General features: G+C 51.7%; 1 protein-coding gene across 2 annotated transcripts in view; it reads left to right on the top strand.

The window, feature by feature from the left end:
- BCR (BCR activator of RhoGEF and GTPase) overlaps positions 1-23,132 on the top strand; it is a gene marked incomplete at both ends in the record, with an annotated part of 107,908 nt that overhangs the window by 67,271 nt on the left and 17,505 nt on the right. For both annotated transcript variants that reach the window (XM_084253298.1, XM_084253297.1), the window contains 10 exons: positions 1,665-1,769; positions 2,148-2,333; positions 8,113-8,220; positions 11,122-11,182; positions 12,391-12,443; positions 13,947-14,087; positions 19,028-19,149; positions 20,163-20,331; positions 21,347-21,466; positions 22,260-22,335. In XM_084253298.1, coding sequence (XP_084109424.1) covers positions 1,665-1,769; positions 2,148-2,333; positions 8,113-8,220; positions 11,122-11,182; positions 12,391-12,443; positions 13,947-14,087; positions 19,028-19,149; positions 20,163-20,331; positions 21,347-21,466; positions 22,260-22,335 — 1,141 coding nt within the window. The remainder of the gene's footprint in view (positions 1-1,664; positions 1,770-2,147; positions 2,334-8,112; positions 8,221-11,121; positions 11,183-12,390; positions 12,444-13,946; positions 14,088-19,027; positions 19,150-20,162; positions 20,332-21,346; positions 21,467-22,259; positions 22,336-23,132) is intronic.

The following is a 23,132-nucleotide window of genomic DNA, read 5'->3' as shown; positions in this document are numbered from 1 at the left end:
TCTGGAGGCTCCCACCTGTGGAGCTGCTGCCCAGCATGTCCTGGGAGATGGGGACTGTGTGGTGTGGGGCCTGGGTGTCTTATCTGGAATGGCTCTCAGCCAAGATCTTGATGGATGCCCCCCTACACATGCCCCCCTATATGCCCTCCCCAGTTTACGCTTGGCATCAGGGCAAGAGGGCAGTTGCCTAAGACCATGGGGCTCACTGGGCAACCCTGGCTCTGCTGTGCCTGTACCATAGTGCCTCTTTCCCATTGTGCCGGGGACAACAGTTGGGGCCACCTGGGGTCCTGATTTCAAACTCTACAGAGATTCCCGAGTCCTGAGCTGGTCTCAAGTCCTTCCATGAACCCAGAGGTTCTCTCCTGGCAGTAATTTGGGCCTCAGGGAATGTGTCTCAACATTGTAGACATTTGTGGCTGCCATAGCTGAGGGTTGGGAAAGATATTGCTCTTGGCACGTGGTGGATGGAAACTAAAAATGCCGCTTAACACCCTACATGGCATTGGATGGCCTCTTGGCTCCCAACTTGTCAGCAGTGCTAAGGACCAGGAACCTGCCCTGCTCTCAAACAGTGATCTCCCCCGAGTGGTTTGGCAAAGTGAGTGACAAAGTTAATGCTCCAGTTCCACAGTCAAGGACTGCCATGGAGGACTGGCTCATGCTTGCCCATGGGCAGGGAAGCCAGTGGAATGGGTAGGGCTATCACCTCACCTTCCAGACCCTCAGGGTTCCTCAGCACCCGGGGACCTCCCCTCAGACTACACTGAGGCCCTTTGGCATAGAGGGAGCACAGCATGTACCTGGTGGAGCACTGGTAGCCGTGGGCACAGCACCTTGCTTGTGGCATCATTATCTGTATTAGTTTCCGGAGTGACAATAACATAGTACCATTGACTGGTGGCTTAAGCAACAGAGATTTCTCATAGCTCGAGAGTGGGGCAAGGTCGGCTTCCCTGAGGCATCTCTTTTTGGCTTAGAGATGCCTGTCTCCTCCCTGTGCCTTCCTCATGGGTGTAACTGTCCTCATCTCCTTTTTTTTTTTCTCCTTTTGCATTGAGATATTGGTCTCCAATGTTATATTAGTTTCAGGTGTATGACATAATGTTACAATGTATGTATATACTACAAAATGATCACTGCAATAAAAAATATAGTTAATATCTATCACCACTCATAGCTACGTTTTTTTCTTGTCCTGAGGACTTTTAGGTTCTACTCTCTTCATAACTTTCAAATATACAGTACAAACATGCAAATATACAGTATACTAGGTCCTACAGTATAGTAGGTCCTCACATAAGCTGGTATTGTTATAGTATTCATGAGGAAAAAAAATCCCAGCTGACATTGAAATGAAATGACCTTATTCAAGAACCTGCTTTTCTTATATGTCATTTTGCCTATTGACCATATTAAGTGAGGACTTAACTATTTAATTAAGTCACCATCTGTATATTACACCCCCAGAACATATTTATGAAAGTTTATAAATTTAGACCACCTAACCTCTTCTTATAAAAACACCAGTCACATTGGATTAGGGGTCCTGATTCCCTGTCCTAATGATCTCATTTTAACTTAATTACCTGACCAGCTCCTCTGAGAGGCGCCACCTCCAGCCTCCTTCCTCCCTGCCTGATTTTAGTCTCTTTCTCCCACAGAGTGAGCTGGACTTGGAAAAGGGCTTGGAGATGAGGAAATGGGTCCTGTCTGGAATCCTGGCTAGTGAAGAGACCTACCTGAGCCACCTGGAGGCACTGCTGCTGGTGAGGAGGGTGTAGGGGACAGAGCAGGGTGGCTACGGTAGCAAAACAAGCACTTTGCTCCCAGGTCTGCTTTTGGAATCTGGCAGCAGCCCAGAGTCATCAGCACACTGTGGGAGGGTCAAAACATTTCACCTGTATAGCCATTGGCCCTCCCCTGTTAAGGGCCCGTGGATACCAGTGGAAGACTGAGATGCCAAACCAAGCTGACTCTAAACTTTTATCTCTAAGTGAAACTTAAAAATAAAAGGTGCGTATGTCACATGACAATGATTTTTCTGTGATCATACCACGTACCTAACAAATAGTGAGTCCTAACAAATAGGTAAGCCTCTGCTGGATTACCTGCACCTGGGCTACCTCACCTGTGCACTCTTCCAGCCCATGAAGCCTTTGAAGGCCGCTGCCACCACCTCTCAGCCGGTGCTTACGAGCCAGCAGATTGAGACCATCTTCTTCAAAGTGCCTGAGCTGTATGAGATCCACAAGGAGTTCTATGACGGGCTCTTCCCCCGCGTGCAGCAGTGGAGCCACCAGCAGCGAGTGGGCGACCTCTTCCAAAAACTGGTGAGTGACTTGGAGCCCATACTTGACAGCTGCCTGGGAGATTTTGGCCTTGCGGGTGGCCGGGTGGCAGCCAGGCCTCCCCTGCGACCTGTGGACCTCTAGGTGACAGTGATGAGTGAGAGTCTTGCTGTCTCAGATGCGAAAGGGCAGATTTCAAAGAGGGTGCCCAGCCACTACACCCTCACTGGACACCAGCCTGAGACCAGTGATGCTGTCTCCTTCTCTCTGCCAACCCTGGGTACGTTCCTGGGTCCTTCGGGCTCTGCTCAGTTCTGCTCAGGATTTCTGGTCTCTAAATTGGTCCAGCTGCCCCTTGAGGACCCCTTTGGGTCAAACAGATGTTACTGCCAAGGAGAAGAGAACGTAGACACAGGACAGAAGAGATGGAGGGACGGGGGGAGCCTGGAGGGGCAAGCATAGGTGCGAACAGAGTGGAATTATACTATACTTTATTTCAATTATGGAATTAAAGGCACTTGGAGAATTAAAGAAATAAAAGTGGCTTGGGGAGGGCTGATTTGAATAAAAATCAAGGGGGTGGGAATTGTGCCTCATGTTTGCTGGCAGAAAGAAGTGAAAATGGGCTATGCATGGAACCCTCAGCTCAGTTTTCAGAAACTGGATGCATTTTTAATGCTGGAGACTGACAAGCAACAGCCTTGTATCTTTCAGGAATCAGGACTCCTCCTTGTGTACAGTTAGAGGAATGTGGGGTGAGTTGGGGACTGGTTTGTGAGGACTGAGGCACTGTGAGGTGGTCTGGATCCCAAGTACCAAGGCTTGACTCTGGTCAGGGTGGCAAGGGGTTGCAGAGTGCCCCGCCTCACCTGGGCTAAGGCAGCCCTATAAAGCAGGTCTTGTCTTCCCATCATGCACGTGGGGACTGAGGAATGGTTGCTCACTCAACTGGACTATAACCCGGGGTTGTCTGTATTCAAGAAAAGTGCTTTTCTGCCCTGCTTTAGGGACTGTCAATCTGAAGGAAACATGGTTTTGATGACTGAATGAGGGTATCTGAAAGGGCTTCAGAACCCCAACTGCCAGGAATCCATTTGGCAGAGGTGGAAGCAGCCTCACAGGACAGGATGGCCCCATAAGAAGGCAGGCCAGCAGCCTCTCTGGGCCTTCACTGAGCACAGGGCCCAAGTGGAGCCAAGGATACAGCTTTTAAAAAATCAACAGAATCAGTAAAATCCAAGTGGATGATGAAGGGCGTTGGTCGGCCCTTTAGCACCGGTCAGGGCACACTGGGGGTTGTGTCCTGGGTACACAGTTTACAAAGACATGGATAAAGATACAACTTGTTCAAAAGAAAGAAACAGTTAAGGGTCCTGAGGATGAAGAGCAAAATTCAAGATGGGAGCTGTTGGGTCAGCATTTATCTTCCAACATACGACGTTACAACTCATGAGATTCATGTGTGAAAAGGAGTCCCCTGTATTTGTGGGCCTAAAGGAGGGAACCAGTCTCTTTATTTATTTAATTTTTTTTATATTTATGTATGCATACAAGAGCTGGGGTGTAGACCAGAGGTGGGAGGGGGTGGTGGTGCAAGAATTCACCAGAGAGTGGGAAGCAGAACAGGCAGATCTACTGAAATACACTGCTGAGGGGAGCAGCGGGCGAGTCAGGAGAGGTCTGCTGCGCCATGTAGGTCACCTCCCTGGCTGGGGATCAAACTCATGCTGCAGTAGCTGTGGATAGCTTCACAGTGTTGACTCTTAACCCCTTGCGCCATGAGGGAGGCCCCGAACAAGTCTCTTTAATGGGAGCCATTGGGAATGAAGGTGAGGGGTTAAGAGCAGTGTGCTATCTCAAAGGCACATGCAGGGTAGGCTTTTGTGATGAGGGTTCAATCTGTGAGGACCCCAAATCATGATTTCATGATGTGGCCCAGGCCTTCCATTGCACATGCTCTTTCCCTGGATTGTTCTCGCTCTCAAGGGAAACAGATCCTCCTCTGGTAAGGATAGGCGTGGCCCCAGATCTCCTGGGCCCATCTATGCCTGTGTGTGGAGCACGGTCCTCAGTGCTCCCAGACCACCGGATGCACAGCTGGCCCCGACCCTGGCCTCACCTTGGCCCATGCTTGGGCCTGAGCGTTCCTCTCTGAGGTGTGGCTTTCCTGTTGGCAGTCTCCTCCTTCCTCTCCCCCAGCTGCCGACGCAGGCCACTCCAGGACTCCCGGCCAGTGAACACGAGGCGCCTGTTTGTTCAGATTCTTGTCACCTGGGACCCCTTCCCTGTGGCAGAGAGCCGGCGGGGGGAGGGAGGTTTGTATGTTGGTGTCAGTGCCTCAGTCTTTGACAATGCCATTTCTCTGTGTGCTGTGTCAGCAGCTTTGAACTTTGTGAATTTGACTCAGTCTGCAACAACCGCCCCCCGAAAATGGGAGGATCATGTTGTTGGGCAGTAAGAGCAGCCAGCACTCTTCAAGCCCAAATAACACTCCACAATCACTTGGAAATTTAATTTTTATTTTTGACAGTCTGATGAACATGGGAATTTAGAAGGTTTCCCTGGAGTCCTTGAGCTACCTTTATGCGTCAGAGGTGGCAGCAGGAAGACTGGGGAGAGGGCTGGGCCTGCAGTGAGAAGTTGCGTCCCAGGAACTGCATGCTGCATTGTGTCCCACCCAGGATGGGTGCAGGGGTCCCACCCAAGGACAGCTAGATGTGGTCTCCACCCCCAGCCCTTTCGGGTCAACATAGCAGGGTCAGCCCAGCATTGCTCTGTCTGGTTGTCCAGCTGGGAGGATCTTAGGACTAAAGGAACCCCCAATACCCTGTCCCCTGGCCATGGCCCCTCTGGACTAGAACTATCTGGTAACCAGATAGTTGATTCCTCTGTGGGAATGCTGGCGTAATCTTGGCACCACTCACAGTTTTGTTTCTAGCTTGAATTTTCTCAGCTCAGTTTTTCAGTTTTCTAATTATTTCAAACTTCCAGAAGAGTTACAAGAACAGTACAAAGAACTCCCCTGTGCCAGCCGCACTGATTGTATCATTTTTCTGTCTTTGCATGATCTTTGTTTTTTTTCCGCTCATCTGTACATGTGCACACACATCCAGAACAGTTTGAGGAGAAATTGCAGATACCCATCCTTTCATCCCTAAATCATTATATTTGCTAAGTATAAGGCCATGGCCTTCTTGATAATTACCAAGTTTAAGGAAACTTGTATTAATGTGATTCTTAATTTAATATGCAACCCTCATTAGTCATGGTGTCCTCAAACCATTTTTGTTGTTTGATTCAGGATTCAGTTGAGGGTCATGAGAAGTACTTGGTCACCTTATCTTTTCAGTTTCCTTCTCTTACCAGTTCCTTGGCTTTTGCTTGTCTTTCATGACCTTGACTTTTTTTTTTTTTCGATGGTGTAGACAGGTTTGAGTTGATGTTTCCTTGGGAATAAATTCAGGAATAGGTTCTGAGTTTCTGGTGAGAAAAAAAGTAACAGTGGAGCAGTGATGCTGTGTCCTTGGTGCCTCAGGTTGGGAGACACGTGATCTCCACTTGTCCTTTTATGGGTGCTGCTGGGTTTTTGATGAGCTAAAATTACAGAAATGAATTACTTATAACTTCTCTAAAGCCATGTGGAAGATATGCGCTAGGGCCTCCCCTGGTGGCGCAGGTTGAGCGCCACGCTGTGAAGCTGTCCGCAGCCTCTGCAGTGCCAATTCCATCCCGGCCGGCTGGCGAGGGTCCCACATGGCGCTGCAGACCTCTCCTGTCACGCCCGCTGCTCCCCTCAGCAGTGTATTTCGCCAGTCTGCCTGTTCTGTTACCTGCTCTGTCTCTGGTGAATCCTCTCACCCTCCTGCGCATCTGGCCTGTACTCTGGTTCTTGAGTAAATAAATAAATAAATCTTTAAAAAAAAAAAAAAAAGATATGCGCTCCTTGGAGATGGGTAGGAAGAGAATAAAAGGATTCTCCTCCCTTGTACCCTGCATGAGTTTTGTTTGCTAGGGCGCCTGCAATCTGAGTGGCTAAAACAACAGAAACCTATTTTCCCACAGTCCTGGAGGCTGGAAGTCCAAGATCAATGGGTTGGCGGGGTTGGTTTCTTCCGAGGCGTACGTCCCTGCCTTGCAGGTATCTACCGTCTGCCTGTGTTCTCCCGTGCTCAGCCCTTCATGCGGGCCTGTTTCCTGCTCTCCTCTCCTTCTCAGAATACCAGTCATACTGGATGAGATGCTACCCTCCCTCTTATTTAACCCAGTGACCTCTTTGGGCTCTATCTCCAGATGCAGTCATATTCTTAGATATATGTGGGAAGGAGGAGGAAGCCTGGGGGTGGGGGTGTTGGGCTTCAGCCTATGAATTTTGGGGGATGAAATTCAATAACATCTTCTCAGAACTCTGCTCAGCCATCACCTCTTCAGAGAGGCTTTCCTGACCACATTTTCTTAAGCAGTCCTGTCACCCTCTGCCCCTGTTCAGCCCTCACCATCTGCTGTACTGCATGATTGTTCCTTCTTTACCAAGTATCTCCTGCCAGCCGGCAGCCCTGTGTCTGGATGCTTCACAGCTGTGGAATGGCCTAAAGCAGGGCCATCGTTTTGCTGGGAGGTGCTGAGTGACCGGTGGAGGAGGGAGGAGGGAGCAGAGAACACTCTGGGTTTGACTCTTGCTAATGATGAAGAACGTGGAATGAGCAGATGCAGTGCCTCCCTGGGGTGATCGTCACAGTGGGGAGAGTGAGTCCCCTTGCAGCTGCTGTTCTTTCCCTGTGCATCCTCAAGCCCCCTAGGCAACCCCAAAGGGAGGGGCGCCAGAGACCAGACACAACCAGTGGTGCTTACCTCACCCAGGGTTTGAAATTTTGATCTGAAGAAGCATAAAATTCATCATAAATGCAAGTGTGTAAAATAAAATTTAGATTCAACACAGAACAAGTGTCAGGATCAGCATAAGCCTAGGCCTCCAACTGTGGGCCAGCTGCAATGGGAGACCACGAGTGGCCCACCAGGCCTGGGTTTGCTGGTGCAAGATGAGAGCTGGTTTCTCCTTGGCTGCCTAGGGCCTAAGGGTAGTGGTGGCAGCACACACACCCCATGCAAGTTTTCACTTAGTTGGGTATCTGAGCAGGAGGCTGAGTAAGGAGACCATCTGTAATTCTCTTTGATTGCATGAAGGACAAGGAAAATGTTTCTTACTATAAACTAACAACAAGTGGGACTCCTGCCAGTGTGCAGTGTGACCCCTGGGCCCCCCCTCACCAAGTCTGGACTGATGTCTGGGCAGAGGAGCCCCTCACCTCCATGGGCATCTAGTCTGCATGATCCTTATGTGTCTGAGGGATTGGACATGAGCAGAGCACAGCAGCCACCACGGGCTGGGGGCCAGCCTCCTTAGCCACTGTGGTCTCTGCAGCTGGAATGAGAAACGGAATGAGAAGGTGCCACTCAGTCACACCTTCATAGAGGGGCTTGTTGGTATCCACTGGCAACCTGGAACCTTAGTTGCTGGTGGCACCATTTAAAGGAATTGGGTGGGAGGACTAAGCAGCTATGGAAGGGAATTGTAACCTGCCCGGGGCCATGAGTCATTTCTCACTGTCGCTTTAGGAGATGGAAGTGTGCACTGTGTGTGGGGAGGGGAAGCAGGTGGGAGGCAGCATCATGCAGGAGCTGAGCTTCCTGCAGTTCTGCGTTATCTCTACACCTGGAAATTCTCCAGAACTGTGCCCAGGCGTCTTTCAGAAGTATGGGGAGCCACGGCACCTGTCCCACACCTGTCGTGCACCTGTCCCACTCTCTTCTTTTCTCCTTGCAGGCCAGCCAGCTGGGTGTATACCGGGCCTTTGTAGACAACTATGGAGTTGCCATGGAAACAGCTGAGAAGTGCTGTCAGGCCAACGCTCAGTTTGCAGAAATCTCTGAGGTATACATGATGCTGCGCAGACAGGTGCACCCCTCCACCTCCCACGGGAGGGGTGTGGGCTGGTTGTTGGTACATCAGGACTCAGGAGAACAAGATGCACCAAACAGGTCCAGTCATAAAATTCAGCTCCATTTCCAGATGCCTCTGGGCTGTCTCTGTCGCCCAGTGTAGGGGATGCTACAAAAGGAGCAGTCTGAGAAGTGTCCTGTAGTGGGAATCCCATATCTCCAAGGGCATCTAGACTGCATGTTCCTTATGTGGTTCTGGCCAGTCTGGGGGAAGCTGGAGCTCAGCAAGGTCTTCTGATGTTTTCTTGCACAATCTCCAGGCAGTGAGGCATCTACATGTTTTGCCCCATTAGCAGAGGTCTTGACATGAGAATGCTGAGAATGACTTTGCACCTTGTCACTGGAGAGCATGGGGACGGGGAGGAGGTGTCTGTCACACTCTGTTTCTCCTCTAACCTGCCAGCCGTCCTGAGAGCTGGGGAAGCTGAGCAGCTCGCACAGGGCCAGCACTGTGTACTATGCTCCGTAGATCCATGTGAGAGAAGTGCTCCAGCCTGGGAGTGTTAGCATGAGGGTCTCAAAAGAAACCCTCAGATACAGAGAGGACAAGTAGGCCATGGGGAATGGACTGGTGGCAGTTGGGGTACATTTTCCTCTTTTGGGCCTTATAATTACTTTTGCCTTTTGATGTCTCCAACTTTACAGAGCTCCAACTTTGCCTTCCACACCACACAAGGATTCTGGGTGGAAAGACCTCTATCCGAGAAAGGCAGCATTATTAGTGAGACACACAGGGACTAGACATAGTCTCCATAGCTGGCTGTTGGGTACCACCTGCTGGGAGATAGTCACACCTGAGTATCACATTTGGCTTTGTTCCAAGGGCTCTGTGCCCTTCAATAGTTTATCATGCAACCATGTGGGTCTTAGTACTGATTGTCTCCCAGGTGACAGCACATGTCTCTGGAGCCAGTGGGGCACCCTGCTCCCTTCCTGGTGCTGCTAGGAACAGGCTACTAGCACCCAAGGCTCCATGCTGACTCGACTAACCTTGTTTGCCTAGTGGGATGATGTCCCTAGTGTTCAGTCCATTCCTTGCTTTAGCTCATTTGGTTAGTATACCCCCACAAGTCAATAGCTGCAGTGGAGAATCCTGAGTGGCCTTGAGAAATAGAGACCTCATCAATCCTTTAAGAGGAGGCTTGAGTTCAAGTCTACCCAGGTAGGTTTCTGCAGAGGAGGGAGGAACCATTAGCCACCTGGTCCCATCCACCCAGACAAGTAGGTATCCCAGCCATGGCCAGTTGCAGGGATTGGGATGGCATCTTGCCAGCCAAAGACAGTCCTCTGTGAAACTTGTTCTGCCAGGTGACAGCCACTTTGATTCTCCACTCATGTTTCCAAAAAGATTCAAGTCACTAAGGCAGAGCAAAGTGAAGCTAGAGCAAAAGGAAGCAGCAGGCCTTGTAGAGGTGTTGGGGTGTCTTTGAGGGGGGAAGGGGGGAATAGGGAGGTTAGAGCTCAACATGGGGACTGGATTTGGCCCAAGGAGAGGGAGAATGGTGTCTTCAGGCTTCTGCCAGGCCCTGCCCTCTTCTCCCAGGACTAAGTCTGAGAAAGAGCTTGCAGCAGTGTCCCATTTAATTGAAGTTGTCCAGGCTGGGTTCTGCAGAATGCCAGCACCCCAAATGATAGATAATAGGTATTATATGAAGAGGATTCCTGGAGTCAAGTCAATTTTGGAAACATGGGGTTAAACCAAATGTATGTTTCCTTGAGGCAGGACTTCTTGAAGCTCCTGGCATTGTGCTGTCCAGGGACACATGGCACATGGGGCACTTGGCATATTGGCTGTACCCAGGGCTCACGTGAGCACGATGCCTGAATTTTGTAGTCTTGTGTTTACCTCTCACACCCCCTCGCATCCTCTCACACCCTTTGGAGCTGTTGAGGCAGATATAAGGAAGAACAACCTCTGTGAGGGTTGTTCAACTCTCAGGAAAGGTACCAAAGTGCAGTGGCCCCAGTGAGCTAAAACACCATCTTTTTTAATCTTGAAAGGTTTCTGCAGCGTGAAAGGTTACAGAAGTGATTCTGGGGACCCTTCCCGTCTATGAGCCGGTTTGTGTTCAGAGACCTGGTACCAGGGTCAGTCACAGCTGTTTTCCAAAGATGGTTCCAGGCACTCAGAGTCCTTTATTCTTGTTTCTTTTTGTCCTTTGGACCAAATCAGTGAAACTGACTACTCATTAAAAACTACTCTTGTCTGGGGAATCCTAGTGCCCCTTTATTAGAAAATACATTTGGAAAGTTGGAGAGGGTAGGGTGGAAATGAAATCCTCTTTAGGTCTCAGTAGTGGTGGCCCACCCTGGCCATCTCCACAGGTGAGTGCTCTTCTCCCCTGCCCAGGCCCCTGCATGCTGTTCACTCGTTCCAAAAAAGCAGTTTCTTGCCTTTAGGACGGGTGGAATCGTATGCAGATTCTTTATACCACAAGCTCTCAACCAGTGATTTTACCCCCAAAAAACACTTGGCAGTGCCTGGGGACATTTTGATTGTCTTACAGAGGGGGGATTTGCCACTGCACCTATAGGCAGAGGCCAGGGGTGCTGCTTTAATATGCTGTGGTGCACAGGACAGACCCCCCCACCCCCATCCGCAATAAGAGAATGTCTGCCCCAGATGGAAACAATTAAGATACTGTCCCCAGTGAACCGTGGCATCCACGTTAAGCCATGTGTTGCTGTGGCCCAGTCCTGATTTTTCCTGCATCTGACATTCTGTGAAGTGAGAGAGGGGTGTTTTCTGTTGGAGTTCTCTGATCAGAGAGCTTTCTGCAACATCAACGCTATTGTAGTAGTCCTCTGTACAAAAGTGTCTTTCTCTTTGCAGAACCTGAGAGCAAGAAGCAATAAGGATGCCAAGGACCAAACCACCAAGAACTCTTTGGAAAGTGAGTTCTCTGTACTGCCGCCTTCATGCCCCTGTGTGGGTGACCGCTGCAAATAGGCATGGCATTTGCTGGAAAAGTAAACACCACACCCAGTCGGGTGACCCTCTGGTGTTTCTGTTGCTGCAGGTTTCCATTCGTGAGAGTGGGGACAAGGACATTGCAGGTGGAAAAGGATGTGTTCAGACCAGCTTGCCTCCAATAGCAGCACCGGAGGAATGATAGGCATTAGCAGGGCCCACAAACTAGGCAATGCCAGGCACATAGAATGTTGTGTTCTTTCCAGACGCCCTGTACGAATTTTGTTTTCCCTTTCTTTAGATGAAAGAACAGGTCTAGAATGGAAGTAACTCTGTAGAACACAATTCTGGAGTGGCCAAGCAAAGAAGCTGAGGTTGTCAGATTCCTGGGTCTATCCTCACCCTCTTCATTCTCGGTAGAAAGTGAGATCAGGAACATTAAGTCCCTTCTCACTTCTGGTTGTTAGAATAGAGTGGGCAGTGACACAGAGCAACAGATGTGGCTGCACCTCAGTTTCCCCATCTGTAAATGGAGATACCAGTGCCTTCACTAGGTGAGGAAATGCACTGACAGTGTCAGAGTGTCTAAGCATCTCTGCCCGTGATGGACCCGGCTCACCAGCCTCAGGGAGAAGTGGGCTGGCCAAGGCTGCCTGGTCCCTGTGTGCTGCTGGGGTCCAGGTGTCCTTAAAGCCAAGATTCCTTAAAGATACCTTAAATCCGAGAGCTGGGTTACCACCTGAGTTGGTTCCTGCTGCTTTCAGAATCAGACCTCCAAATTGTCCAGGGGTGGATGTTGAGAGAAGCATGCTGCTTGGCTCCCGGGGGACCCTTTGGGCTGGAGAACAGGTCTCCTGCCAGGGTTAAGACCTCTGCCTCTCCTCACCAGGGTGCAGGTGGGCTCCTCACCCCAGGGGGGAAGGGCATCAGTGCTGAGCCCTTTTGGCACCTCTCTCGGGTCAGCCAGGCAGGTGCGGGTTCCGGCCAGCAGCTCTGGGTCCAGCATTTAATGTCATAGGCTGAAAGCTTAAGGCAGAGTGTCTAGCATTGCAGGCGCTCTGGGCTTGCCCTTACCATGGAGTTCTTACTGGGAAGTATGGAGGTTGGGGCTGCTGCCTGCCAACCCCAGCCCTTGTTGGGCAGCCTGCTTTCTCCGTGGGCTCATCGCTCATCCTGCCCGTCTCTCCGCAGCCCTGCTCTACAAGCCTGTGGACCGAGTGACGCGCAGCACGCTGGTCCTGCATGTGAGTCGCTCCATCCTTGACCGCCCTAGAGCATGGCAGTGCCTCCTGTGGTGGCGTGGGCACCGTCCCTGCCCACAGCCGGGTCTTCTCACTCTTAGGTTCTTGTTTGTGTTGTCCTGGGATTGACACTGACAGTGTCATTTTGCCCACTTGCTCCCTTTCCTGCCATGCGCCTTTATTGATGATGAAGAAGTGAGCAGCCTCTGCCATCCGTGGGCTCTCGAGTAGGGGGATAGGGGTGGAGCCGACTCTCCAGGTGTCCCAGGTGCTCTTGTTGGGGCAGACGTCGGAAGGGAGCTGCTGAACAAGGTTGTCTTACTACTGAGAAACAAAATCAGAGAACAGAAACCTGGTCCAACTGCCAGGGTGACCCTGTTTAGATAATTTTAGAGCAGGTGGTGCACGCTTTTTTTTTTTTTTTTTTTAATTTACAACTAATTCATAGAAGTGTGTGAAATTTCCCTTTTGTTTCCCACTTCCTCCCCACAAAGGCTCCCACCACCACAAGATTCTCTGTGCACATGCTGATACACACAAACCTTTTTCTAAAAATACACAGAAGGTGTTATGCTGTAAACGTTTCCACACTGTGCTTTTTCTCCCCCCTTTAACGTTATATTGTGGAGATGGTTTCATTTTGATCCATACAGTTCTGCCTTGTTCTTTTTAAAGTTACATGACGTTATAGTTTCTCATTTTCCTCTAATTAAAGAGGGAGATCTAGTGGGTGACCCAGTGTACCTTTGAAACCCCTTATTCAGTGTGCGCGCCGTGGTAGCCCAGCCACAGCCAGCGTCATGGCGGGGCCGAGCCAGAGCCCCTGTATCTCATCTACACAAGAACCTTCCTTTGCTGCTATCTCATCTCTCCAGGTTCTCTTTGCAGACAGGTTTTGGGAGCAAAGAGGATTTTGCATCTCTGTTGACCTTGAGCACAGATTACGTGCATATTCCTAGTGGAGAATGAGTCAATATTCCCATCTTGATCTGAAGAGGTTTAGACTTTTATCTAAAGCATGAGGAACTCAGAAGGCCCAGGGCTCTCTCCTGACCCTGCATAAGACAGTGCTCCTGGACTTGAAGCAACTCTGCCCCCTAGGGGACATGAGGCAGTGTCTGGGAGACATTTTTTGTTACAACTTCAGACCAGGCGGTGCAGCTGGCTTGTAATGGGTAGTGGCCAGTGTGGTGCTAAGCATCCTTCAGTTCATAGGGCAGTCCCCTGCTGTAAGGGTTCTCCAGCCCGGAATGTCCCCAGTGGTCAGGTAGAGAAACCCAATCCTAGACCCTTAGAGTGGGAGCCCCTCTTAGCAGCACGCAAGCGGCATGGACTTGTGGAAGTGCTGTTTAGGATCCTGCTTCCAAATGGTGCGCCTGCGTGCGAGCACACAGGCCCAGCCCAGGTTCATGGTGAGAGGCGGCGGTGACACCGTTGGGTTACATCCAGGGTGTGTCTGCGGTTTGCTTGCAGTGCACTTGCTAACCTGTCCTTCACCCAATGCAGGACTTGCTGAAGCACACCCCCTCCAGCCACCCTGACCACCCTTTGCTGCAGGATGCCCTCCGCATCTCTCAGAACTTCCTGTCGAGTATCAATGAGGAGATTACACCCCGCCGGCAGTCTATGACTGTGAAAAAAGGAGAGGTGAGTATGACTGGTCTGACTTTGCCCACCCTGCCAGGTGGAGGGACACAGGGCACCTCTCTGGTCCTCAGCAGACTGTGCCTGGACAGTCCAGCCTAATGCAAAAAACTTATTGCCCTTTGGGGCCCCTGACACCAGCATGTGAAAGCCAGGCCTGTGTACCAGACTCAGGTGGAGTTCCCGGGCGTGTCTCACTTGGCTCCCTTTCTTTTGTCTGTTGTAGGGTGTGAAGTCCAGGGCACTCCTTTTTCCCCTATACCCTTTTCAGCTCAGGGACTCCTCTGGGGAGACTAGTGAGCAGGAGGATGAAATTTTGTCTTCCTGGAACCACCAATTTCCCTGACTGTTATTTCATTGAAAACAGTTAATACTGAATTTAAAGACTTAAAAGGGGGAGGAGAAGCAGGGGTGTGCAGTTTGTATTTATGAAATGAGAATGGCTGAAGATTCCGCCAGGAAGGTTCTCTTTTCCCCTCCTCCCTCTGTTATGGACAGCCACGCCAGTCTTCATGTCCCTGCATACCACCAGTAAGAGGCAAACATGAAGGGTGCCCTGAGCCTCTGTCTCTTCCTTGGAGGGGTACAGGGTGGTGATAGGAAGGTGCCTCACTGCCAGACAGATGTGGTGAGATGGCAGAGGTGTGTGCAAGTTGGGGAGCTGGCATCCATCATGAGCATCCTCTGTCAGAAGTGCCACCAACATGGGGCGAGCTGATCCTCGGTGTTGGGGTCTTGTGCAAAGACAGTTGCTGTATGGACCAGGCAGGACACAGCTGGCAGTGAACCTGACCTTTGCGGCTTCTGATAGCTACTTTCCTCTGGTTCATGTGCCAGGTCCCGGGTGCTGAGTTCTGGCCCACCCTGCTGCCCTGCACTTGGCCCCGTCCCCCACACACCTCTTTGGGACCTGGTACTCTGAGTGCTGAGTGGAAAGCTCCCACACGCCCAGAGTCTCATCGGACTTGACTGTACTGCGAGTAAGGGCCTTGCTCAAGTTTCTCCTGGTGGGCCTGGCCTAGGGAGGGCTATAGAGGAGCTGTCCCTTCTTTTTATTCCCAGCCCTGTCGAGGTCCTGGATCCAGGCTGGCATAGGGATCACATCCCAGTGTTCCTGCAGATTCACCCACTGGGTAGCCTGGAATGTGTATACCACTCCTCCCCAGGCTGTTCTTTTCTTTACCAGCGGGTGGGAATAGGGGCCACTGTTCTGGGTGCCTGGTCACCTGGTGGACCACGGGTTATGGAAAGAACTCCACCACTCAGCTCCACAGCAATCCTGGCCACGTGCTAGCTCCTCTGAGCCCATCAAAGCAAGGGGTGAGTCCCTAGCACCTCCTGGGAATCTCTACCCATTATCCTTGGGGGCTGTGGGAGCCAGATCTCATTTCCTACAACAAATGGGAGCCTCTCCCCCAAACCTCCCCCAGAGCTCACCTTTCTAAGCAGAGGTAGGATCTGCTTCTGCCAGGACTCCTTATAGCAGGTGGGTTCATGCCTGGCTTGCTCTTCTCTCCTGGGATGCCTGCTCTTTCTCTTGCTGATGCTTCTTTTATGAGAACACTGACCTCCTGGGAAGCAAATGTGCAAGTCCATTTGCACCTGGGCCCTTCATGTGGTGCTGAGTCTTTCTTCATATCTCTGACTGTCATTTAGGATCTCTGGTGAGAAAGGCCTTCTTGTTCCTTGGATCATTGGAGGCAGTTGCCTTAGGGAATTGAGGAAAATCACATTGCCTATGAGTTGGTAACCCAGCCCTTGTCCCTGGGTCTGCTGTCAGAGGTCTCCTGTACCCACAGTCTTAGGAGGTGACTGAGCAGGACTTGTGTTGGGCCTGAATGCTTGGTGAAGGATAAACACAGATTGTTTTTATCTGTGTCCACTCTCTCGCACTCCCCTCCGCTGTTGACTTAAGCAATATTTGCTCAGTGAGGAGGATCACTTGGGCATTCCAATTGTGAAAAGGGGTAGGAGGGCTAGTGGCCTCTGAAATCTTATGGAGGGGCCTCCCTGGTGGCGCAGTGGTTGAGCGCTGCGTTGCGAGGCTGCCCACAGCCTCTGCAGCACCGGTTCAATCCCTGGCTGCTCCCCGGCCACCGGAGGAGGGTCCCACATGGCACGCAGACCTCTCCTGCCGCCCTCTGCTCCCCTCAGCAGTGTACTTCAGTCTGCCTGCTCTGCTCCCCGCTCTGGCTCTGGTGAATTCTCTCACCCTCCCACGCTTCTGACTGTGTCCAGTGCTTGTATAAATAAATAAAAATAAATCTTTAAAAAAAAAAAAAGCTTATGGGTCTGACCAGCACTGACCTCCATCCAGCGCTTTTTGGTAAAGGTAGATGACTTGATGGTGGCTAAACCAGTGACAGACAGGCTCACACCCTGGCCTGCAGCCATTCCTGGGCACACAGCATCAATCAGTCAGCAGCCTGAATTTCCTTCCATGTAGCCCTCTGTGCTGCCCAGACCAGTGTGCAGTCCCTGGGCCATAGAAAGGAAGCTTGACGGTACCGTGGCCGGTTTGGGATGTCCACTGCTTACCAGCAATATTGACGTGGAAACACCTTCTTTGCTGAGTGTCCATACTCTGTGAGAGCAGTGACCAGGGTCCCTGTCCCCTCTTTGGGGTGGTTGTGAGGCTGAAAAGGTTTCACCACCTGCGAAAGACTTTATGAAGTTGGGAGTAGGGTGGGATGTGGTGTGAGTGTGTGTGGGTGTGAGATGCCTTCCCCACTGGGCACCGTCTGTGTTGGTGGTACTGGAAGAGCCCTTCTGCATCACCAGCTGGGAGCGAATCTGCAGGTCCTTCTAGAATTTCTACTGGGGAGGGTTTGAGCTTGGAGAATACCTATTTTTCCCCCACCTCCACATTTGGCATATGATATTGAATATCAAGTTTCCAAAGGGAGGAAAGAACTGCTTCTGAGTTCTCATGACAACCCTGTGAGGTAAGAGCTATCCTCCCATTTGGTGGGGATACCTCCAACCTTTAACAGTGCGCATCTTCCAGATTAGTCTTCTTGGGGTGAGGGGATGGCCTATTGTGTGGACAGGATGATGTTGCCTAAGTGACAGCTGGAGAAGGCCAGCAACCTAGGGGAGGACCACTCATCAGAAGACTGTGGACACATGGTGTGACCTTGTTGGCTTTCAGTGTTCTTGTTTGTAGAAAGGGGGATGACAATGTCTTAATAGCTGAGTCTTCATGAGGAGCAAGAGACATAAGATGGACAAGCTAAATGTACGGCCTGTACTCACAGAGGACTCAGTAAGTGGTAGCAGATGGCCCTATGTGTGACCCATTATACCCAGTATGCCTCTAGACAGGTCTTTTTCATCCCCATCCTGTCTTTAAGGAAACTGAGACTCAGAGAAATGTGGTAACTGAACCAGATCATCACAGTGGAGAAAGAAAGGTGGGCGTGGGCAGTGAAGGTGCAAGAAGGCCCTTGACACCTCATTTCCTAGGGGATACTTATCAGGGTACTGTTACTTGAGGATGAAGTGGTGTCTCTTCCAGCAGGTGTTCTCCACCTAGGATGTGGGGGGGGGGCTCCCCAAGTGGTACCATCCCACCACTTGATATCTTCTATCTCACAATACATAGAGGACACACACAAACATACACACATAGGGGGATGTACGTGGGGACACACACAGGAACACAGGCAGGGGTTCACAGGGATACACACAGATGCAGAGACATGAGCCCAAACACCAGCAGAGACATCCAGAGTCGTATCTGCCTTCACAGGGACACACACACCTGGGGACACATATACAGAAACAGAAACACAAGACTCTGACTTGCATGCCCATACTTCTGCAGTCCCAGTGAACCGACTCTTCTGATTGCTGTCTCACAGACCCTCTAGAAATTGTGGCGGTGCTGTCCCTGTTCTGAGATCAGCAGGGCCCAGCCCTGCTCCACCTCCACGCAAGGGTGTTTGCTTTGGGTGAGATGCTGAGTCAGAGGGACACGCCTTTCTGAGCATGTGCACTCACACCATGTTTAGGCCACAGCCTAGGTGTGGGGGACTGTGACCCAACCTTATCCTGTCTGCATCCCCAGCACTACACAGCACCATCCAGAGGAGATACCAGGCATTGTTTGTTGCATGAATTGCTGGTTTATTTCATGTGCCTATTTGGTGACCCCTGGAGGTGTGAGAGCCAGAGAGACCTTGTCTTTTCAGATGAGCACCAGTTGGAGAGAGGTGCAGGGCTTGCTGGGAGCTAGTGCCTCCTGTTCCCTTGGACATTCTAGGTCTGAAGAGTTCTAAGAAGGCTGCTTTGGGGTCAACTTGTCAACCTGAGCTGCCCATCTCAGGCTGCCCAACTGAGGGCCTCCCTGCCTCCTCCTGCCCTCAGTACCAGGCCTGGTCTTTGCCATGACCACCAGGACTGCCTCCTCCTTGCAGTGTTTCTGGCTCATCTCTTCCCCACTCAGCACACTGCTTCTCCCATGTGCAGAGGAGTGTCAAACTCTTCTCACCGTGGGCCTGCTCTGTGGTGCTGCCTCTGTGGGAATGTCCCGTCCTACACATGGCTGACTCCTTGCTCATGGTCTCCAGTTACTGTCCTGGAGAGGCGTGGGCCTCTGCTTAGAGGTTCTCCCATTATCATGTACACACAGACAGTGACTTGGCTGTACCATGCCCCTCCCTGCATCCAGTCCAGTGGCTATTACACATCATCCACTCACCCTTCCCCTCTTCTATGAACCAATCACTCAAACACTCCTGGCTGCTGTCAGATCCCTTGAGGCCTTGGGATGAAACTATTGCACAAAGAGCAATGTGCATAGCATATATTTTCACCGGGCCTATGTAGAGAACACTGTGGAAAGTAGGTCTGAGTTCTGAGGGTTGAATGTGGGGGAGTAAAGGCTGACCACCTGCCTTGCTAGCCATAGACTAACTTGAGCACCCACCCTGCTCCCCCAGCACCGGCAGCTGCTGAAGGACAGCTTCATGGTGGAGCTCGTGGAGGGGGCCCGCAAGCTGCGCCACGTCTTCCTCTTCACTGACCTGCTCTTGTGTACCAAGCTCAAGAAGCAGAGCGGAGGGTGAGTGACCATGGGCAGCCACGTGTCCTTGCCCCTCCAGGAGGGAACGGGCTTTCTAGGGGGTATGGGGTTGGTTTTGATATGGAGGAAAACCTAGTTCGGTAGCTGTGTGGCTGGATGGCTCTCTTTAGGCTGTATTCTGTTTCCAACTGAATGTGATGTCAAGCTCAAGGTTAGTGGTGATTGCTGACAATCTAGAGGTTAGATTGCTCAAGGTTAGATTGCTGACAATCTAGAGGTGTCCTGGGTCAGGGTTGGTTATTGGACTGTTGATTCTTTCAGAGAAGGGGGAAACACACATGTTGGGGGACTGTCATATTGTGACCCGGAAGGGAGGAGTGAGTGACAGGTCAGGGGACTGTGGGTTTGGCCAGTTGTGGGTTTGTGCAGGCCAGGGTTTGACCCCTTTGCCACCCCCTGTACAACCCCCTTGACAGATGTCATTTGATTATCACTATTGATGGTTTCTAATTTATTCTCAGCATTGAGCTGCAAACCTCACCCGCAGCCCCCAGGGATCAGACCACCCAAACTGCATGGGCTGGATTGAAGGAAAGATCACTTTGGGAAGGGCCAGCACTGACTCCTCTCATTTTGCCAGTGCCATGCTGAACAGATTTAATCAGAAGAGAAAGAGCCTCACTTTCCCTGTCTGTCAGAGGATGGGTTACACTGGATATGCATACCCTCAAACTCTGCAGTCTCTCTTTCCATTGGGCACAGCTTCCCACATCAGGAAACCTGTGAGTTGCTGGCAGTGCAGAAAAGACGCATCAGGATTTGTCAGACCCCTTGAGGCCTTGGTTATGGATGTGGAATGTCTGTTCCCAGGGGTTACTTGGCTGGGGTCTCCAGTGTCTGCCAGTAGCCTGCACGGTACTGTTGTGTGGATCACAGCTGGGTTTTAAGGCTGGGTAAACTGTACATGGCCATGAACTTAGAGTTCACTGGCACTTGAAAGCAGTGACATTAGCAAAGGAGGCTTGTTTTAATGTGCTCGCTCCCCCACCCAGCAAAACCCAACAGTATGACTGCAAATGGTACATCCCGCTCACGGATCTCAGCTTCCAGACACTGGATGAGTCAGAAGTGGCACCCAACATCCCTCTGGTGCTGGATGAGGAGCTGGATGCCATGAAGATCAAGATCTCTCAGATCAAGAATGACATCCAGAGAGAGAAGGTGGGACCTGCTGGGCGGGCCTGAGCCGGGCTATGCAGCTCACGTGGCAGTTCCTCACACTTGACCATGCATCAGCTCTTCTGGGCCTCTGACCCACTTGGTGTCTGGGGCCCCTGTGAGCCCATGCAGAACTGTTAGTTTTGGAGCCATCCAGATGTGGGCTGGGGAAGGCGCCTGCTGTCCACATACGGACAGTGTGTCCTGGGAGGATCAGAAGACTGGGCAGTTAGGATGAGCCCCTTGTGTGGAGGGTTGGCCCAGCCAGAGCAGGTACCATGTGGTAGCCACACACAAGGTGGGTCCCAAGAAAGTTGGGCATCAGCCTGGGGACACCTGGCTGAGGTGGACCAGTAGGACAAGGGTGATCAGCCCTTCACTCACCTGCCCATCCTGCTGCACCACAAACCAGTCGGTTGAGGAAAGTGTGGGAGTCCCAAGACCACCATGAACTCTAGGCCTGTGGCCTGTGGGGTAGTGTCCTGAGGCAGAGGGGAAGCCAGGGCTGCGTCGGTGGGGCACCACTGCTCTCTTCCACGTTCTGCCCCTCCTTCTAGCTGCTGAAGGCATGCCACCTCCCTAGGGTGGAGGGGCTTCAGCGGGGAGTTACAGGGCACAGGGAAGGCAGGGTTTCCTGACGAGATGCCTGCATCTGGCTTCCAGTGGGACCCTCTGTGGGCCTGATGCTGAAATGGCTCAGAGCCAGAAATGGGGAAGGGCCTGTGGTGGTCACAGCAGCTTCCCAGACATTGTCCGAGTTTGGAGAAACAGAAGGAAGGGAGGTTTGTAAAGGGCCCACAGGACAGGAAGGACTTAACTCCTTTGAGAAAGCCTTAGCGAACACGTCTGGCAGCCTGTGCCTGTGTGCCTGAAAGATCAGCACAGACAGGCTGAAGCCATGCACCATGCTCAGCTCCGGACATGGCTTTCGCCCTCAAGACCAATTTGGGGGTGGTAGGAACAGGCAACACCGGATCCCAGGATGGGAATATGACTGAGGCTTGGTCTTTCCTTTCAGAAAGCCAACAAGGGCAGCAAGGCCATCGAGAGGCTGAAGAAGAAGCTCTCGGAGCAGGAGTCGCTGCTCCTGCTCATGTCTCCCAGCATGGCCTTCAGAGTGCACAGCCGCAATGGCAAGGTGAGTGCCTGCTCCCACCTTGCTCAGCTGGCTGGGCCTCCCTCTGCTCCCCCAGGCAGACCCTGCTGACCATGGCCTCCATGGTCTGGCCCCACTGTGGCTGCAGAGGCCTTGGCTGCCATGTGGCCTTTGTGGTAGCAACCCTTCTCTGGGGAGCAATCCTATACCAACAGAGGCTGGTCCAGTGAGATCTGGCAGCCATGTGTCCCTCCTACTGCAGCATTGGGTTATAGCCCCAGGTTGAGTGGCTTGACCCCACAGCTGGGAGTGGCAGAGTCTCTAGGGATCCTGAACAAGAAGAGTATCTCAGGTTTGTGCAGACCAGACTCGTGGCCATGGATGTTGTTCGGGAACATTGAGGCTCCTCTGTCCTCAGTCTGCTCCAGATGCTGTCTGTAGCCTGGGCCTCTCCAGCCTGGGTGCCACACACATCTGTCAGCATGCAATTAGGAGAGGGTGCCCTGCACTCCTGGCGCCTTGTCTGGGGTCACAGCTCAGGCTTGTGAGTCAATGCAAGACATCAGGGCAACTTCAGCCTTCACCTTCTCCATGCACCTACGGTAGGACACGTATGCCCTGATCTAGGCCCTCCTGGCAGGGCTTGTAAAGGTGGGTCTGCACAGGGCAGAGCAGGCAGCAGGGTGGAGAGAGCTGGAAGCCACAGCCAGCCTGTGAGCATGCCTGGTCACCAGGCTGTGGTGGCTGGGGGAGGCCTGCAGGTCACCCTGTGGACAGCACGGGGCAGTGCCTTAGGTGGGGTAGAGATAACGGGGTGTGTTCTCCTCACATCCAGAGTTATACATTTCTGATTTCATCTGACTATGAGCGGGCTGAGTGGAGGGAGAACATCCGAGAGCAGCAGAAGAAATGTAAGTGGCCTCCACATGGAGACTTGTACTGGAGCTTTTGGGACTGGGGCGTCACCAACTCCTGTGGTTTCAGTCCTTTTTCATTCTAAGAGGCTGGGCAGAACTCTTTTATCCAAGTGTAGTGTTACTTGAAGCTCTAATTTGCAAAATAAATTAGAAAGGAGGGGCCTCTCTGGTGTCGCAAGGGGTTAAGACACAGCCTATGAGGCTATCTGCAGCCACTGCAGCACAAGTTCGATCCCTGGCCAGGGAGCTACCCACATGGCGCAGCAGACCTCTCCTGACTCGCCCGCTGCTCCCCTCAGCAGTGTATTTCGGACACTGCCTGTTCTGTTCCCCACTCTGTTTCTGGTGAATCCTCTTACCCTCTGCATCTCTGGCCGGTGCCTCAGCTCTTATATGCACAAATAAATAAATCTTTAAAAAATAAATAAGTAGAGAGGAACTGTCCTGACAGGGCCCCTTCCCTGACAGGTCTCCTGTACCTTTCACCTGCTCTCTGACTTCCTCTGTACACCACTGGCCTTTCTTGAATCTCCCTTCTGTCTCCTGGACCTTCTTATTCTGATGCTACCTCCTCCTGGAACTGCCACACACCTTAGCAAACCCCCTTATTTGCCTTCCAAGCCTATACCTGCACTTCCCTGTACCCCAATAGGTGCAGATGCCAAAGAGGCTGGGCCTGCCTGGGCCCCACTCCCCTGTCCTAGAGGCTAGTCTTGACCGTCCTCCAGAGGGGCATGCTCGCTTCTCTTGCATAGCTTCTCTCACAGAGGGTGCGTCCTTCTGCGGGTACT

Source organism: Talpa europaea, assembly GCF_964194135.1.
Source record: "Talpa europaea genome assembly, chromosome: 14".
NCBI classification, from domain to species: Eukaryota; Metazoa; Chordata; class Mammalia; order Eulipotyphla; family Talpidae; genus Talpa; species Talpa europaea.
Note: the sequence above shows the minus strand (reverse complement) of the source record. Positions and strands in the feature narration are given on the sequence as shown.